This window comes from Zosterops lateralis (assembly GCF_965231275.1).
Source record: "Zosterops lateralis genome assembly, chromosome: 5".
NCBI classification, from domain to species: Eukaryota; Metazoa; Chordata; class Aves; order Passeriformes; family Zosteropidae; genus Zosterops; species Zosterops lateralis.
Window position 1 is genome coordinate 55,652,815 of NC_139766.1, and position 19,981 is coordinate 55,672,795.

Here is a 19,981-nt window from a genome sequence, read left to right on the forward strand (position 1 = left end):
TGAGTGATGATTAAAACAGGTAACTCTGGTGCATATCAAATGATTAGGTTGCAGAAAATTTTCATCCTGTCACTACAGCCTTCTGTTTACCTCTCTGCATATGTCTAGTAGGACATATTAAGAAAAAAAAATGCTGCATACTGTTCTGGGTTTAACTTCTTGAAGAACAGAAGAAATGCAGAGCTATCCTTACTAATGCTTCAAAATCAAAAACTCAATACAAGCTACAAAGAAATAACCTAAAAACTCAGGAGCATTTATGAAGCAGCATCCTCCAAAAAGCTCATTTTAAGGCCAAACAGCTCAAAGAAAATATACTTCAAAGGATTTTGGTATCTTCAAGTTCACTTCTTGGGGGCAGACATTAATGATAGCTTTCTTGGGACTTGCAGGCACTAAGGAGTGTTTGCTTTCAAAACCACTTTTGGAATAAATGAAAAACAACTCCAGACAAAAGGAGAAAAAAAAATAAGGCGAGATAAAACCTTAAAATGCAGCTTTTCTCATTTCTGAGAAAAACGAACAGTTGAGTTTAATTCCATCAAGAGCCTTGAATTGCTTCTAGATCAGCTAAACTCAGCTTTTAGCACTTCAAAATATTTTGTTTTCCCTGGTAACTTCGAATGCTGCAGAAACTGAGCACAGAAACTCCAGGATTTGACATTCACTCTCTCCAAGGAGTAAAAGCCCATTTTATTTAAATGAGCAGGTGAGAGATACTCTGCAACAGCAAAGATCTCAAGCATGTTCCAAACCTACATGTACAGATCCTTAATTTAAAAATCACAGAAAATGCTTAGACATTGTGAACAGCAAGAGGATGTAAGCACTGCCTTTCCTATAAATTAAGCAACTCCTGCCAACTCCCAGTATTTCTGGACAGTCTGGGAAAAGACTGAAAATGCTTGATTCTAGGTGAACTGCAGTCCCCAGAACCTGTATTTTATTTTAGATATCCCTAAAATGTATGATGCAAGTGATTTCAAATATGTTACTGGCTATTTAAGTAGTTAAATATTTCACTTTTCTTGTTATGATCAATTTTTAGTTTTAAGAGCTCTTCTGAAACTTCACCCTTAATTGTTTTTTAACAACCCATATGTTCAACCCATCAATTTTACAATCCTTCTTTTCTTCTCTAATTAAGCTGATACTGTTTACAAATTTTGCTGCTCAGATTGTAACACCATGGAAAATGCCTGCATTGAACATGGCTCTAATACAGAGAAATACTGATGATTTTTGATGAGAAGAGAAACACATACCTGTATTTAAAAAAAAAAAAAAAAAAAAAAAAAAAAAAAATAATTCTTCACTGCTTTTCCAGGGTTGTATCAGCTTCTGTTCCTGCCCTTTGCTGGAGGAGATGGGTTTAAGCCAACTAGATATTTAGTGTTACATGTAAAGCAATGCAGCATGAAATTTGGTGCTAACCCGAAAATGGGTTGCACTGAACTTGGAAGAGAAAGCATCATGCAGAGCCGGTCTCCTGGCTCCTCTATGCAAAAAAGCCTGATGTCAAGCAACTATTTGCCCACCTGTTCAACTCAAAGTCAGTGCTTCTGTTTCACTGATTCATCAAAAATTGTTCCCACTAATCAGGCTATGTGGGTAATGAAGCAGTAAACTCCATTAGTGAAGTTTTTTTTTCCTTCTTTTTGAAATGTCTTGGCCCATTCAAATTTTCTCATCAAAAAATTCAGTTGCTGTCAGAGCAGGCCTCTCAAAAGTCCTCTCAACTTGTAAAATAGTGCAGTAACAGGATCCTTACGCAGTTTTGCCAGAAAGGAAATCTCAACAGTTTTCAGAGAAGAAAAACCACAGGTAAAATTCAGACTTTTGTCCATATTGAAAGCTTTGCACAAAATTTGCACATAAGGTCAGAGAAGGCTCACCAGATTCCCTGACACCAGGTTAACTCTCTCATGCTCACCATTCAAAGCTAAAAACTGCTTCAGCTTCCTTTCTGATGCGCTGGGGGATTATAAATTCTCATCCAAACCAGAATGAAACTAAAGGGGCTTCAAAATAGAGAGACACAAAGATAATTCAAATCCCTGCACCTCACAGACTTCCAGCCTCCTGCAAGGTTTTCACCTATTCTCCCATTTCACCATCTTGCACTGCAAAAAGAAGGAAGAACAATTTCCTTTTTCAATAGGATTTTTCCCCCAATTTTTAGGTTTTATACTGATTAAAGCTATTCTTTTTTTTTAATATTATATTAAAGATGTTATTACTGGCAATGGTCGCCACATGTAAAGTGCCAGCAAAGAGTCCATTATAATACCAGAAAATAATTCACTAAAAAGGAGAGAAACTCTGTGAAATGGAAGGGATGCAACTGATTTCCACTCCTTAGAGACAGCCAATAGCCCACAAATTGCTCTGCTTCACTCCACCACCCAGAAAGTACATGCTCATCATTAAGTTAGGAGAATGAGAAGTATTACATCATTTTTTACTCATCTGAGATCTTGCAGAGGTCAACATCATTGAAAATATCTCTACTCCTTAGCAGTTGCTCAGTTCTTGTTCATCTGCTTCTTCTAGATTTTCTTCTGCCCTTCCTTACATTTTTGTAAAAAAATCACAATTTCACTGCTAGTTTACTACTTTTATTCCAGTATTCTCCAGATTTTCATACCCACAATTTCTTTCAGCCTCTCTTGATCCATTTTCATTAATGGGTAATAGGCTGCACACAGGAAAAGAAAATCTCAGCAACAGAAACCTTTTCACTTCTCTTCTGCAATCTAAAGCCCTGAATCCACTCACCCACTTTCAAGTTTATTACTTACAAAAATAAATGTTTCAGGAAATGCCATGTTATGAGTTGAATATTTTACTGTCCAAATTATATTAACCCTGTGTCGCCCTGATTTTTCAGCCTTCTGATTGTTTTCATTTCTACTGGACTTTACTCATGAATTGTAAGATAAACAAAGACTGATGTTTTGTAAACAACACTCTTTCTAAGGTGAATGACAAATTGTTGGACTTCTGAGTTGACCATTGGGGACAGAGGGGTGTTCCTCTCATCCCCCAATCCTTGATCCAATTCCAAACCCTATTTAAACCCCAAATCATAATAAGCTTCCTCTTTCTCACTTCACTTCACTTCGACGAGTGTCGATCATTCGTGTCCCGATTGCGACAATCCTGCCTTTTTTTTTATTTTTTCAGCCTTTCAAAGTACACAGTCCACCACAAGAACTACCTGATACTATGACTACATTACTACAGTAACAACCACTTAAAATGACTGAGCAAATACTGTTTGGAAATTCTTGCAACATCATACAAGCTTGACCACAGTGGTGGCCAAGTCTTGTTACTAGTAAAGTGGCAACTTTTTAATTGCAAAATGATGACAAAGAAACTTTACAGAAAATAAAGCAAGAATTTAAAGGATTTTGTTGATTCTCCTCCTGACTCCAGACACACACTTGTGGGTGCATGATCACATATTCAATTTAAAAAGACAAAACTCCCCCAGCTTAATGAAACAAAGTAATTTAAACTGGCAGGCAGTTTTCCTCCAGCTGTTTGCAACAACAACATCCTCCACACTTTGTTTTGTCAAAATTCCTGCAGAAGGGAAAATGATCTGATGATATACTAAAGAAATTCAATTCAGGAGAAAAGACTACTACCCCTGTGAATAAAAGCATGGGCATTTGGAAACTGTTTCAGGCTACTTATGTGTAGATACTCCTTTGTTCACTTCATTTCAACCAAGAAAAAAAAAATTCTGCACATATTAATATCTTAATAACCATTATAGCTCTGTGCGGGGCTTTATTTGCAGAAACTCAGATCAGTAAGACAGGAGTGTCTTCAATTTTACACAAAAAACCAAAAAATTAAAACAAAAAAATAAAACAAAAATAGAAATATTTTTGGTTTGGTAATAAACCCCTTACCTGCTCTGCTGTCCAGTGGGCCAAAATCCAAGGAGTATTTTACAACGTGATAGTTGTTCCATACATACAGGAGGTTGTCCCGGGGATTATAATCCACAGCAGCAATGTACTGGTAGGAGTTTGGAAAGGGCACATCCACCATGCTATCCTTGCTTTGGTCAGTGTTATATATGTAGTCTATTTTATTCCCTGTGGCTTCATTGTCATCATCTTCGTACACAGACTTCACCACATATAAAATCCCACAGATCATGAAGGCATTAGAAGCTGACCTCTTATCATAGGCAGTATCCCACGTCCCTTCAATCCTTAATGTGTAAGGGTTCAACTGGCTAATGACTATTTTGCCATTGTTTTGTTCTGTTGCATAGATTACCCAGAGCCCGTTCTCATCCACGGCCAGGTCTATGTCAGACTTGCCTCCCCAGCGGTAGGGAGAGGTGTCGTGGTAGTTGGCATTGGCGATGATTGCCTCCCCGCTCTTTATCCTCGTCCGCAAGTCAAACTTGACAATGTTCCTGGTCCGCTCCTTGTTGAAGAACAGAGCCCCGTCGTACACCACGAACCCCGTGCCGTCCACCCGGTGCGGGAGTTTGTAGGTGGTGGTCGGCCTCCCGGCGATGAAGTCGTCCTTGGAGGAGTATTCCGTCAGCGTGTCTGTCCGGTACGGCGTCCAGGGCATGTAGTAGATCTTGTCAGAGGCCTGCAGAGGGTCCTTGCACCAGGCGCCCGACTGGTGGTCAGACTCAAATAAGTGTTCGCTCTGGTAAACTCCTTTCAGCAGTCCAGGGCAAAGAAAAACTGTCACAGGGGAAAAGAATTTAAAAGAAAAACAGAAGTTAATGGCAGTTCAGGGGTGGCTGGCCCAAGCATCTCAACAGCTTCTAGTCCCAGAACAGAGGACCCTTGAGATGAGAGGAAACCCAAGAGCAATGCCTTGTAGCTGGAGACTATTCTTCCAGCCCACCATATCTCTGGAATAAAATCTGCTCCACCAAACTGAATTTTTCCCCCCCACCCGCTTTTTCTATCAGCTGTGGCTTGTTTTCTTATTGCTTTTCAAATCTACTTGTACAGGTATACTTACTTGGACCACTCGGTTTTGTAAACTCTGAAATGAATATGTGCCCCCAAAGGATTTCTGGGTTTGTATTTCCAAATTATATTCTGCAGTGAATCTGTACCTACTAGGTGAAGGGCTAAACTCCGAGGGAATTGATCCACATATTTATTTGAACAGCCCACAGAAGAGTGGCCTAGAAATGGAAATAAGAGAAAGAAATTCCCATCCTTACAGCCCAAGCGATATTAAATATTTAAAGGATACCAATAGCAATGCAGAGGCGAATCCCTTAGCAACTCAGAAGAGCGTTTAAAGCAAAGGGAGTGAGGGGGGGAACACCCATCTGGAGTATAACTAGAAATGAGACTTTCCAAGCTGCTACAGGACACATGAAACATGCAGTCCACACAATTAAAAACGAATGACATATGGATGCTGAAAGGAAAAGACAAGGAAGAAAGGAAGAAAGGAAAGAAGGAAGGAAAAGAATAAAGTTTGCTGGAGAGGAACCCAATGTCTAGATTTTAATCAGTTAAAAAATGTCCTGTTAAATATAGTAGTAATTCAAACTTAAAAACATATACCTTCTATTGTTACATGAGAGGAGCACAGAGAAGCAGTTTGACTAACTGGGATGCTTTGCTGCTCAGACTTCGGGGAGGGCTGACAGGGGCCAGGGCACACCCAAAACCTGGGAAGAGGCTCAGCCGCTGCCTGGCTGACCTCGGCCCCACGGAAACACCACCACTGAGGGGCCAGCTGGATGGATGGATGGATGGATGGGGAGGCAAGAGTAGGGATGCTGCAGAGCAAATCTGGCCCTCGCCATCCCCATCAGCATCCTCCTGGCCTGGAGGTGCTGCGCATGCTTTGGGGGGCAGAATATTGGCTGGTTATTTGGAAGGCTGATCTCCACGATCCACGAGAGGCACAGTGACCGTGACGATGGGATGGGCGGCAGGGAGGCATGAAGAAGTATCCCACCGCGCGCTTCTGGCAGCACGGGGCTGGCAAGATGGGATCCCACATTCACACTTCCTGCTCGGAGCATAATTGGTTAATTTTTGTAAAAGTAGAAATTGGTAATGTTGTCTGGAGAGCAAGAGGGGAGGAAAATCAGATTTAATAACCAATACAAAATTATATAGATCCACTGGAGTCTAAGTAACCACGCAGAGTTGCTGAAAAAGGGGTGCCTTTTCCAAGAGGCTTTTATGCCATAATAAGACATACTTATGCACATACATAAGTATGCACACCTTCCAAATTCTTTGGGGCAGGAAAATGAGTTATCTAAGTCTTCAAATACAAATTTAATGAAAAAAAAAAAAAAAAGGTGGCACTGGTAAAAAACTTTTCAGCAAATATGAGTTATCTGGTGAAGTTGAGCAGCAGAGATACTAAATAAACTTTAACAAAAAGGTAGTGAGAATTAATGACAAAGTATTTCAACTAAAACGTTAAACTGTTAAATAACTTAGCCTATACATAAGTAATATATATATAATTTGAAAGGTATTTAATTACCTTTTTGTTCCACTTCTATTGTAGAGAGAGAGGTAAAGAGAGAAAGGAGAAAAGAGAATAGATTAATGGTACTGTATTGGCCAGGTACTTTTCTTTACCTCTTTCATAAGAAAAGGAAGATTTATTAATTTACTTTGGTATGTGAACATTTATATATATATAAACTTTTCCTCTGACATATACACTGGATAATATGCAGACAAGCTGAACAAAATACAGATAAATTTTAACTTTAGAAAAATCTGGCAGAAGGAAAAAAAAAGCCCAACACTTGGGATGTAATGAGTCCCCTGGACTCTACCTTGTCAGCAGCAACCTTGGACTAGTTTCATAGAGCAAAATGAAATACCCATAAAGTGAAATATGACTGATACAGCTTTATGTATAGAATAAAAATTCCAGGGAGAAACTTTTTATAATATACTTCTTCATATATTTGCCAAAATCCTGTAAAACAGAGACCCCTACCTAAAACAGGAGAATATTAACTTATGATGTGAAAAGAAAACTTAGGAGAGTCAAATGAAGCGTGTCCATGGATGTTCGCGGAGTCCTTTCCTTTGTCTTGGAGAAACACACTTTAGTAAGAGTTGGAAGAAAGCACTGGAAACATGGTAGCACTTATAAATAAGATCCCAAAGATTCACAGCGTTAACGAGACAAAAATATGTAAAGCACTGTTATAAAAGCCCAACCCCAGAACTTGCCGGATATTTTAATGTGAATTATTCACAGTGCATCATAATGCTGCTGAAGAGACTGCATCCCTTTGGACAAAGCCCCTTTCAAACGGAATATATAAATGAAGTGCACTTATTAATTCCTAAGTACTCATTACTAGTTTCTATATCTAACAACCTTCCTGCAAGAAAGTTTGGGGGTCCTATCCTTCCTCCAGAAGCCTCCTCCAGTTGTGGCAAAGGCCCTGACTTCTTCCAGGATAGTGGGGACCCAACAGCCTCTGCACCCCCAGCCCTGCAGTTTGCTGGTTCCATGGGGCCTCTTCCCTGAAGGTGTAAGAGAAGACAGGCCCCATGAAATATCAGAGGGAGAAGCAAGAACATGCCAGCAAACCAGGATGGCTTTGACAGCTGAGATCTCTCTGTCTGGAGAAGCGAGACAGGAATGCGAAGGTGTGCACGCATGCTTTGGTTCTGTTGCCCAGAGTTCCCTCCAGCCCCTTCTAGACCAAGACACTTGCCAAGTGTCCTCTGGCGATGGCATTGCAGAACTCCTTGCATTCAAAAGTCTTGTTTTTTTGGGAAACTGAAGGCTCAGAGGAAGAACAATTTCAGGGTAGGGCTGCAAATGCTCTGGCTAGACATGTGGATCTACACGTCCCTGTCCAGAGAGGCATACAGCTGGAGCCAACTGCAGCTCCCAGAACGAGTGTTTCCAAACTCCAATAGCCTTTTTTACCTGGGCTTTGATTCAGGCGCCTTTCTACCTCATAACAGGTTAAGGTTAAAAGCAAATGTTTTCAACATGTGGCTGTCAGGGCTCTAGGGACCTGAGACAATGCATTTGAGTGCAATCTGGTTTTGCAAGGGAAGGAGCCAGCAAGATTAAAAAGCTCCAGACTCAGCAATTGGAGAAACCCACACACCACTTGTTCTCCCCATCCTGGGCTGTGGCTGGTCATAGTTAAGTAAGGTATTCAGAAAAGCACTAAATGTCCCTGGCAAAAGCAAGAAGGCAACATGACAGATCCCCAAATGTATGGCTTCACACTGATTCCCCTGGATGATAGTATACAGTACCTCTGGCAGCATAGAAGGCAGTAATTTACATTTCCAAATGCACAAAAGCTTTTGTAATGCGTTCAAACAACAGTGTGATATTGTAAAGCAGGGAGAGGAAAGCTTCTAGAGGAGATAATGTATTTGTATATTCATATCACCAGCTGATCTGAGTGACCTGAAGCGTTGATTACCCTCACCCTGAATAGCTCATATGTGTTATTAAAACTCAGTGCCATATCCAGCTCTCTTATAATTCCAAACATGGATGTGTTTTGGTGACCTTCTGAATGGTGCTTCCATTGTAATACATATTTTCCCTCTGCTAATTTAAGACTTAATGCTTTTGAATTTCAATAATTACTCAGCTTATATTGGGGTGCCATATTCTTCAGACAGGTTCCATGAAAAGCTTGGAGGATTTAGCTCATTGAACAATATGAAAAGAAAGGGTCTAATTAGAGTCTGATTGCCCCTTCAGTCACATAACATACCACTGCAAGACTGTCTTCATAAAGTACTGGTACAATTTTTTAAATTTTGCTCAGTTACAGACAATTTTACATCTCTGTAATGCCTGTGCCAGTCTACAGAGTTTAAGAACTGATGACAGCACAGGGTGGACCTTACTTTCCTACACAGATCTAGAGGAAAAAAACCCAGGCATACACAGCTTTTACTCTTATAGCGAGGTCTTCCATTCCTGCTGTCATTGCATGAGAGGAGAACAAGGGTATTTCACCTTGATGCCCTACAGTGGTTGCCAGTGCCATTGACTTCAACAGTACCTGAGGCCAAAAAGAAATCAAGGACCACTTGTTATGTCTGAGGGGACTTACCAACAAGACTTTCCACACACACTGACTTTCTCATGATTCTTCAGATGGAAGGAAAACTGAGGACAGAGTGCAATCATGAGCCACTACAGCCTGTCCCCAAACAGACTCCTGCCACCCGTTCAGAGAAATTGCACAAAAGCATTAATTAAATGTTCTTAGTATTGCTGTGTCGAGGCTCTGAAAACACACTCTGGTACAATTAACACTTGAACAACATTAACTGCTCATTTTCTTACTGCCACATTGAATTGCACTCAACTATTTAAGGCACAGGCACACAGTGGCAGAGCCATATAGAGAGCTGTCTCCCTGGCACTGCTTCAAACCCACACAACAGCAGCATAAAACTCCTGAGGGGGGGAAAAAGTGACTAGGGAAATGTTAAAAGGCAATTGCAAAAGTAGTGCAAAGATTTGCATCCTGTACTTTGCTAGTTGTTTGTTTCACTATTTTTTTCAGGGCAGATGTTTAATAGTGGAATAAGTGGCATCCACTCCCTGCTCCTGTCCTTCACAGATCTGATTGATTTATTAGACTAATAATTAACACACTCAGCGCTAAACACGTAGTTAATGATGATACAGAAGGACTAAAAACCCCAGGTTTTTGAGGCTGACCTTGGTAGCACAAACTGCAGCCATTTTTCATGCCAGACATGGCTGCTTCATCCTTTACCCACAACCAACTTGACCACCCGTGTAGGCAGGTGAAGCTGAAAAGCAATTTATGTGTTTCTCCCTAACACACAGCCCCATCTGTGGTTCCTAGGTTGAACAGGGACATGTTTGAGAAGCTGCCAATCTACCAAGGCACCCCAAGGCATGCCCATGTAGAGCCTGCTCACAGGTGAAGGGGCTCTTCTTTTTTGAAGGCATGGTTGAGTCCTGGAGTCACAGTAAAAAAAAAAAAAATAAAATAAAACAAGAGACACGTTCAAAATTCAGAGCAGCAGCAGATCTGAAATAAAAATACCTAAACTCAGGGAATGAAAATCACAGAATCACCAAATGGTTTTGGTTGGAAGATCATCCAGTTCTAACCACCCAGCAACGGGTAGGGACACATTCCACTATGCCAGGTTGCTCAAAGTCTCATTAAAATATGAAAATACTTAAAAAAAAATTAATTTGCATTTAAAACCCACTCAACCTCCATATATGGTTCACCAGAAGAAAAGCTAAGAGAGCTAGCTCGGCATTTATATGACATGTTCTGGCAACCTGAAGTTCAACATGCTGCAGAAGTACCCATCTCTGCTTCTTTTTCTTCTCTCCACACAAAATTAAAGTGACAAAAGAGACCACACAGCCAAGTTCAGTGCTCACTTTGTGCAGCACAGACACAAAACAAAGTACATGGCACCATTTCTCTCATCCACCCACTTCTTCTAGGAAAGCCTGGGGTCCCATTTCAGTGCAGGTGGGCAGTCACCAGACCCCAAATGCCTGGATAATGGGAACACACCCATATCCACTGCAGCAAGCTGTAGCCAGCAGAAGGCCAGATGATATTTTGCCTCTAGGCAAAGGAAACCAAACCGCAATACAATGGTCTGTGGGTTCACTCCCTCCACTGCAACTATCCTCTCAACAGAAGACACAGTGATCAGCCCTTGTCCCCAACCTCCACATCACGCTGTCCCCAAGTCACAACTAAACTCCAGTCCTGTCAGTGCCAATGAAACACTAATTTTCTGAACTCTTAATGTGAAAAATTTGAACTTGCAACAGGAGAAAACCTCTTGAGTCTTGGCTCAGGAGCAAACACAAAGAATGGAAGAATTAGGTTTTCTAAGACTACTTTACAAATACATACTACCATTGCTATTTTTCCATTTTTTGCCGCCAAGTCTTCCTTTACTTTGATTTTTGTTTTTTTTCCTCAACATGACGGGTTTTCTAGAACACATTTAAATGGAGAACAGACCCCATTAACATTACTGGAATTTGCAGTCTGAGAACAACCTGACACTTGAATGTAAAGCATTCAGACTTTCATTCTCCAGCCAGAAGAATGAAGAAATTATTCTTATCAAGTATATCACCATGAATTATCTTTCTTGTGGCTGACAATTTCTGTTATGAAAGAACATTCAACCTCGAGCCTCCCCGATGGAGCTCTCCACCAGACAAAAATCATTCTGCAAGCTAAACTTTGAAGTTTATTTAGGTTTAACTATTACAGTGGTAGGAGTTAGTTTATAACATTATTTTAAGGCTTCAGTAAACAGAGTGCTTCCTGCTGTCTGGCTGTAACTATGTATGCTCATTAGACTCTCCTATAATGCTGGGAAAAAATTGTCTGGATTTATTGCACAGGACCCATGGCTGCCTTTTACAGCAAATGAAGAGTTAATCCTTTATTTAATAAAAGGGAGGAATCATCTTCCTTGCTTAAATTCCAAACTACATTTTTCATATAATATCCAAGCACCAATAAACAAAGGTGCTTTAAAAGTACTTTGCGCTACAATGGCTTCACGTAAAACATTCCCAAAATTATCACCTTCTAATTAATTCTGCTGTGAACTACAGAGACTGGAAATGTCAATAATCTAAGCTTTCATGAACCACAACCTAAATTAGATCCTTAAATATGGTATCTATAGATCTGCAGAAATCAAAGCTGTCGTTTCTCGTAAGTGGATTTTTTTTCTTCCTTAGATTTCCATTCATCTGATAAATTTGTGAAACCTTTCAAACCATTAATTTGGGCTTCCTTAAAATGTCAGTGCTTTCAGTCTGCTTTTTAATACATAATAACTAAATTTAATAGATGTTCACTAAAATAAAACTAAGGATTACTAATGTTAAAACACCTGTCAGTGTAACTTAAAAGTCATCAGGACCCAGGAAACCACTAATATACATTAAATCTTGTCCACTAGAGGTTTCTGTGAGATGAAAAAAGTTATGGCTTCCTACAAAATTGCCTTGTGTATTATAGATCAAACTTCAGGCTATTTTGGGAGAAAGCCATCATTTTGTTAAGGTATTCATATAATGGATGACAGGCATCAGAGGCCCAAGCACTCACATGGACTCTCCCACAAACCCCAAGTAATAACAAATGCTTTTCCATGGCACTGTCCCCTTGAGGCAAATTTTCTATGAGCTTAAATGTTATTACCTCATTTCCTAATTTTAGGTACCAAAGCACACACACAAAAAAAATATGCCTTTAAATATTTTGTAAAGAGAAAATCAAAAATCTCTCCTGCAGAAAGCAAATGAAACTCAGGGATTCTGAGTTTTGGGATTAAACAGATCCCTGCTGTGCACCTGGCCCTGCAAGAGGAGCAAACAACGAGCTGGTTCTCAACGATTTTGCAAACATTTGGATTTCCCAATATTCTGTGAATAATTTCTATTCTTTCTTTGCCTCTCTCCTCTCATTATTATTCCAGGTGGCAGTCACAGTGACTGGCTTCTCTGAAGAAGCAGACACTTAATCAGCTTCAGCAGATACTGAATGTGATTGTGCTGCACTTCTAAATGTATTATTCCAAGAGATAAATATTTTTTTCTCAAGTAAAGATAATTCACTTAAGATATAATGAGTCCTGAAATATACTGCACTGGAAAGAAAAAAAGCAGCAGGAATTGTTATATTCAAAATTCATCTTCAGAAGGAATATCTGATTTTTTAATGTGTATAAATCTCTTTTGTAAATGAGATTTTATGTTTAGAGCACCATTTCAAAGATAAAGTGACCTGAAAAATAAATTCATCCCTGAATATGGGAAACAAAAAAAGTTGTTTATGCTAGTCAAACTGTTTGTCAGAGCACTGGCCACCACTCACCACCCTCACAAATAGAAAAGTTGTTCTCAACTTGTTGTGCATAGAATTTTCCTTTTAAATTTGCCAATTAAAAAAGAAGCAGCAAAATGAGTGAGCACGAGAGGGGAAGACAAAAAAAGGAGTGTACAAGAACTGTGCAAAATTCAATTAAGGCTACAGGTCATTCAGCCAAACTTTCCCTGGCAGTTGGCCTCATATTGTTTCCAGCACAACAGCAGATGAGCGAGCTGCCATTAAATTACAGCAGAATCAGCCACCTGGACATCATTTTCCCATTAGAAAAACAAAACAAAACAAAACAAAACAAAACAAAACAAAACAAACAAACAAACAAACAAAAAAAAATATATATATAAATAAATAAATAAATAAATTGTAAAAGAAGCAAAAGCACAGCTCCAGAAAGGGAGGTAAGCTCTTGCAGGGCTGACCCTCTGCAGCACTTGTTCTGTGGCTGGCTCCTGCTGCCAATGAAGAGCCTGATGCTGAGCACCCATCAGCCTTTTGCAACACAGACGTGCAGTGAAGGACAAACGAGATGTGGAGATCCAGTCTCCCCAACAGAGACATGAATTCAACTTCATCCAGGCTGTAAGCTTCTTTATAAAATGGGAAAGAGGCATTACTGTGCATTACTTACAGCTTCAAGCCTAAACAAGGGAAAAAAAAAAAAAAAAAAAAAAAAAAAAAAAAAAAAAAAAAAAAAAAAAAAAAGCTGAGCTTTTCCCCAGCACATTTATTTTATGTAACAGTGCCCTTCTGAAAAGGGTCTGGAGGCAAACTGAGTACCAAGATGCTGCTCCCCTCCATCAGGAAAGGCTTCTATGCACATAGAGATGGACGAAGAGGTGCTAGCAGCAGTGCTTGATGCTCCAGGGCTGCTAAGTGTGGTTTTTGAGGGCAGGAATGTACTTTTAATTCCCAGTGGTGCCAGCTCAGGCTAGGAGTGCTCAGAGACAGGGTATGGAGAGACAAACTGACAGAATGGTTAAATACCCACAACAAAACAGCTGTTTGCAAAACAAATAACCTTGTCTGGTAAAATCTAACCCCAGAAAGCTCTTGTAATCAAATTTGAGTCTAGGTCTTACTCCCTTTGGCCATTCAGCCATTGTAACCGGGTCAGGCAAATAGACCTGGATAACCACCCCACTTGTTCCTCCTTTTGAGATTTCAAACACACAGGAATATCACATGGCATTTCTAGACAAATGTAGCTAACTAAGAATAATTATTATTTGTACGGGGGCTTTTAAAAATATATTTCTTGCCTCCTTACCTGACTTTAAAATGATAGAAATCCTGAAGTCTCTTAAAGATTTGTCCTCAGCCAGGAAAGAGCTAAATAGGGGATGTCAAAAGCCTGACAGAGAGATTGAGGCAAACATTAGATGTCTTGCCTTAAGCAATAGGTGGGAAAGGAAAAATATCTTAGGTGGGGGAGCACTGAATTAAAGCTCCGTGTCTTTCCGTCCAATCTCTCTCCAAAGAGGAATAAACTGTTTGTCATCCTGCCAGCTATGAGACTAGCTATAAAATAATAGATTCCACAGGCCCAAATGAGGCTAATCATGATTGCCAAGGCATGTCTGAGCTGTGAGAAGTGAGTGAAATCTGATGCTCTTCAGAGAAAACATTTATTGAAAAGCTCTTTGCTCTGCAATAAGCCTTGGCAGTTCTCTCATGTCTTGGAGTATCTACCATATTTCTCGTTTGATTGCAAGGCATATTGCTGACAGCAGCTGCTATGGCTGAGTTTCCTTTAATAACGCTTTAGTAGGTAAAACACCGCTTCTTTTTAGCTATTGAGAGAACGGTCAGGAAAGATTTTGTATCAATTGCCTCTGTCAATAGTACTTATTCTTAAGTGTCTCCACCTGGATGCTGTAGTAAAATGCCCATCAAAATCAGAAAAGGATTTCCATGAAGACAAACAAAGTGACACGTTTGTTTTCCCCTCTATGAGTTGGCAAAACACCTACAAAGTAACTGGAGAGGTGAGATTTTACTGCAACCACTTTGGAGAGCAAGTGAAGAGCAGCGGAAAGGAGATGTTAAGACTTCAGACTGGTCCTTTGGAACAGATTTTACAATCTGGTGTAAATTTTAACAACATCTGCTATTTAAAAAGAGAAGATGAAAAAAGGAACCAAGGCGTGCCTTGCAGCATTTTTAGGCTAAAGTAATTAACACAAGTGTTCTGTATGTGTGTGTGTGCGCACATATGTGCACATATGCAGAGGAGTGGCTTCCAACATTTCAGGATTTAAATAATTAACCCAAGCGTGTGTCACACACACATACGCTCGCATGTGCAATGCAAAGATACTGGCACAGCTCACACTCCGAGGCACATTCCTAAAACACTCCAGAAGAAATGATTCTGACACATCCCAGCTACAGATTGCTAAAGCAAGTATTGCAGAAAACTGCTTGGGAACCTTCACTTCATCTTCTCTTTTGCTTCAGCCCTCAGTACTCAGAGTCAACCAAACCTCAGCTGAGAGGCAGATGTTTCAGAGGAGATCATGCACTGATGAATTGTGAAAAGGCTCCCACGCCTTTTCCCCAGCTCACGCTCCAGATGTGCTGGGGGATGGGAAGGATTGTGTGCACGCCTTTGCAGTGTAAGGCGTTCAGGCACGGCCACCTCCTCGAGAGCTGCGGAGCAGAATGTAACGCTGAATGTCAGGGTGTCCCCCCTCAACACCCCTCTGTGCAGTGCACAAGCATCCTCCTCCTCCCTGCCTGCTTCCCTCATCTCCCTGCCGCACCAAGCCCTCAATAATCCCTGCCTGACCGAGGAGCACAAACGATGCCGGGAGTCCCTGCAGAGCTCTGGGGACAGCTGCGACAAGCCAGCCCGCCACCAGCTGGGGCTGCCGCACCGGCGGACCGGACAGGCTGGGCTGGGGGGGTATTTACTTAACCAAGCACCCAGGTAAACCCATTAAGGGAGTACCTTGCAGCTAATGCGTGCCCTGAGCCCAAGTGTGAATAGAGAACCCTTTATGCGTTTCAGGATTTGGCTCCCCACTGCTTGAATACAGAGCTAAGAAGGATGACATTGTGTTTTATGCTTATTTTTAATGAATAAAGTACTGATATAAAGCAGGAATGAACTGTCACTTTAAAGGAATACATCTGAGACCTTTAACTTGCACAGGTATATTCAGTGAAGTAAAAATATTATTCTGCTTGGGAGAACCACAAATTACAGCAATAAAATATATGCAGTGACTATGTAGAAATTTTGTACTATTTGCAATGAACTGAATATTAGGCACTGCTAAGACCTACCATTTCACAAAAATAGAGACTACTTTATTTCTCATTTAAAGCATAAGAATTTATGAAGGCTGAGGGAAGTCTTTTGTGTGATTTTGCAACAGCTTAACTTCTAATGTATTATATATTCAAAAATTAGGATCCTTGAGGCTCTTGCACATTATTTACTGTGCAGATTATTGGAGCGGTCAGTGTGTGGTGCCCTCTCTATTTCATAGCCAATGCAGCTATTCCCCAATGGCATCAGTAGATTAAATTAAAAAAGTTTAAAAATCTTTCTAAATGAAAAAAAAAGAAGAAGTGACAATGAAACACACTCATGTTGGTATGAGATAATTCAATAAATCTGTCTACTTTGCTATGGCTTAGTTTTTATGTAAAACAACACTAACTTATCTTGCTAGATTCAAAATGGAAAAAGAATTAAGGGTGAGGTTCAGTTTTCAGTCCAGCTTTTAGTAATCTGAAAAATAGGAAACAGTGTTAAAAGGGACCCTTAAGTAATCTAGGGGACAGAGCCAGATGCCAAGGCTATGCCTGCTTCACATAAAAATGCCCTTTCTCTCTTGAAATCTCTTTTGGATAATTTAGATGACGCAATACCTCAAAAATCAAATTATCACATTGCCAGAAGTTCCCAGAGGGGCATCAATGGGGCCACGCTGATATGGTGAACAGAGGACTTGGCCTTTTCCTTTCACTGCATCCTGTTCTCTTCTGCATTCAAGAGGACTCATCTAACAGATCTGATAGGACTGTGTCATGGCCTGAACCCACAAAAAGCACAAGCACAGCTTACAGCATCTCCCAGGAGAGGAGATTCAGCTTCCCACCAAATTCCTAAATAACTTTGGGAGTGAGAGGGGAAGGGCTTTTGAGAGGAGTTGAACCATGCAGACATACAATAAGAAAGGCTGGTGAAAAGGGGCTAAGGAGCATCACCATTAAGACCAGTATGGAAATACAACCTAGAGAGCATCTCTCAACATCCATCCCCATCAGCCACCACAGACAGGTCATTGCTAACCTGGTCTGCTTTTTCCATGTTCACTCCCCAGACAGAGGACACCAGCATGATAACAACCCATGTTCCTGGCAGTGACAGCACATCACAAATTCAGATTGTACTCAGGCACAACCCAACAAAGGTTTAACCAACTGTTTGGCCTCAGCAGGCTTGTGCAGGATGTTGTGCAGGCTGGGATGTTGTGCATCTCCCCCACAATCTGAGGGCAAGAGCAGTGCCTTTGGTGAGGAACTCTGGGTAGCCTTCCCCATTGCCAGAAGATCGTGTGGAATCTTTCACAAATGCATACTTCTATAAAAATTTAAATAACTTTCAGTGCATTACTATGTTCTCTTTGAGCTAATGCACGAAATAAAGAAATAAGAAGAAAGTCCCCATGACAGCTCTACCTGGGTTGACTGAGGTAGAAGACCTCATCTTTAGCTCCACAGACATTAGTCTAAATTAGAAGAAGACCAACCTATTTTTTAAAAAGGGATCTGATTTAAAGAAGCAGGTTTTCAAACAGCAGTTTCACAAAAATCGTGGCCCATGTCTTGGTTCAACACCAATGTTTGTGATAATAGCAGACTGTGTGTGAGACCCAAGACACAGAGACAGGACAGAGGTGTACATGTCACTTTGTCTGAGAGACTGCCCTCCTCTGAAAGCTGAAGAGGGAGTTGCTGGCGGTTCTTGGCAGCTGGTGCTGTCTCTTCTGGTGCCACACTCAAGCAGAGAAAGGAAAAAAGATGGATGGGACAGCTCTGGTGCTGCGTGTGTTTTCAAGCCATGGGGAACCTTGTGGGCAAGGCTACAGTGTTGGTCTTGTCATGGCCAGCGGCAAGAAATGCAAGCAGGAAGTAGCCAGCTTTGCTGGCTTCTGGATCTTTCAGTGGACCTGCTAGTTTGAAAAAAACACCTTTGACTGATGGCTTCTGGACTCCCTGTTCAATGCAAAGAGTAGGTGTTACATAGCTCCTCCCTTCAAACTACACTCGAGCAAGTAGTATTTCCATTTTACAGATAAGGAAGCCAACACAAATGCCAATACCTTGAAACTCTGACAGAGCAAGGAGCAGTGGCCTGGGACAGCTGGCCAGGAGTTTAATTCAGTGTCCATTAGCTTACAGAAATTCTTAGTTCACAAACTCTCTAGGAATATTATTACTCCAGTTTTCAGGATGACAAAAGGGGGAAAAAACAGAGATTTTTGCAGTTTTCTCCAAGCCATGCCACAAAGCCAAAGGAAAACTGGACCAGGTGCTTGTGGCACAATTTGTAGTGAATTGAGCAAAACGAAACTGTGTTTGACATATGCACAGCTGTGCGTGAACACAAGGACAGGAGAAATATGTTCAGTGAAAAACTAAGATGACAAGTCTGGTACATCAGAGCTCTTCAGAGATCTGCATGTCCCACAATAAACCTCCATTTGCTAAACATGTCTCATTTCTTCCTGAAGCACAAGTGGAGACAAAAGAAAACAGCCACAGTATGAACAGCAAGAGCACACTAAAATCTCCTTCTCTTCTCTTTATGTTTTGGGGTGAGGGGAGGGATGGTGGCAAGAAAACTAAGTGTAAGCTTAAAAAAAAAAAAAAAAAAACCAACAGAAAAACACCAAACAAAACACCACGAAACACTACCTAAATAGGTGTTTTAAAATCGTCCATTATTTCCATCCAAAGACACATCCCCTTTTGGATCAGAACTGTAATTCTGTCTCAGAAAACTCATTTCACTGCTTACAATTCTGGTCATCTCTGACTGCATCACAACCAAATATAGAGGGAAAATAACAGCCAAAAGGAACAGGCCTCGTCTTCCTAAAGAAAGGCATGAAACAATCACTTCATTACTTACATTCACAGGAAAAAAACAGCTAATTTAAAAACTCCATACATATTCCTAACTTGTCATGCTGATTCCCTTAAGCGAAGGCCTTGAGAAATAAAAAGTATTTTTTCCTACTTGCCTAAAGTTAGAAAACTAATGAAAAGACTAAATGTAATGTAAAAAATTCCTAAAGCATCAGGGAAGAAAGCTGGCTTTTTCATGGATATACTTTGTGTTATGTTCCTCTTAATTCTGTTTTAAACCTAAATAACACAGATGTTTGCCATGCTGCTTATCTGAACACTCCTGCTTTTGCATGCTGGGATTCATAATTTAGTCAAAATTGTGGATCAACAAGCCAGTGATAATATTCCCACTGTGGGTGACACTGTCACGATGGCAAAGGTACCATATGAGGCAATGTCCTGTTATTTTTGATGCTACTTATGCTGTAGTAATATCCCAGGGCCAGAGCAGAAATAGGCAGAAGTCCACTTCTAAGTGAGAAAAGACTGTTCTCCCAATAGCTTGCAAGCTAAACAAACAACATAGTCAAGGTTAATTAAAGATTGATTAATATTTCCATTTGGGAACGGTAGCAGGAAAATATTACATACTTTGTCCAAGGAAGCTGTGGCAGAGCTGGGAAATGGTGCCAAAACTGGCTCTCTTTGCTTTAACCATAGTCCAAAATCAAGTGTGAAAACCTGCAAGCATAAGGAACAAGCAAGGATGCTTTCCTCAAGGGATGATCACTGCAAATGCAGCTGTCAGCATCGTTCCAGTGTGCTGTGTACAGTCTGGCAAGGTCACCTTGCCCAGGTCTTTTTAAGGATGGTTGGCAGAATACAGGATGGTGGCCTCCCTTTAGACAGACAGTAAACAGGTCTAAAGAGAGAATTTTTCTTTCCCTCTAGTCCCACAGGTTCAATGTTGTGAAGTCCTGTGGA

General features: G+C 40.6%; 1 protein-coding gene across 15 annotated transcripts in view; it reads right to left on the reverse strand.

Annotated features, from left to right (window-relative positions):
* The window catches only part of ADGRL3 (adhesion G protein-coupled receptor L3), a 491,337-nt gene that overhangs the window by 168,483 nt on the left and 302,873 nt on the right, over nucleotides 1-19,981 (reverse strand). For 14 of the 15 annotated variants that reach the window (XM_083862079.1, XM_083862078.1, XM_083862074.1 and 11 more), the window contains one exon: nucleotides 3,927-4,727. In XM_083862079.1, coding sequence (XP_083718205.1) covers nucleotides 3,927-4,727 — 801 coding nt within the window. Of the gene's footprint in view, nucleotides 1-3,926; nucleotides 4,728-6,516; nucleotides 6,532-19,981 lie in introns of all 15 variants that reach the window. The other variant, XM_083862080.1, reaches the window with a different exon arrangement.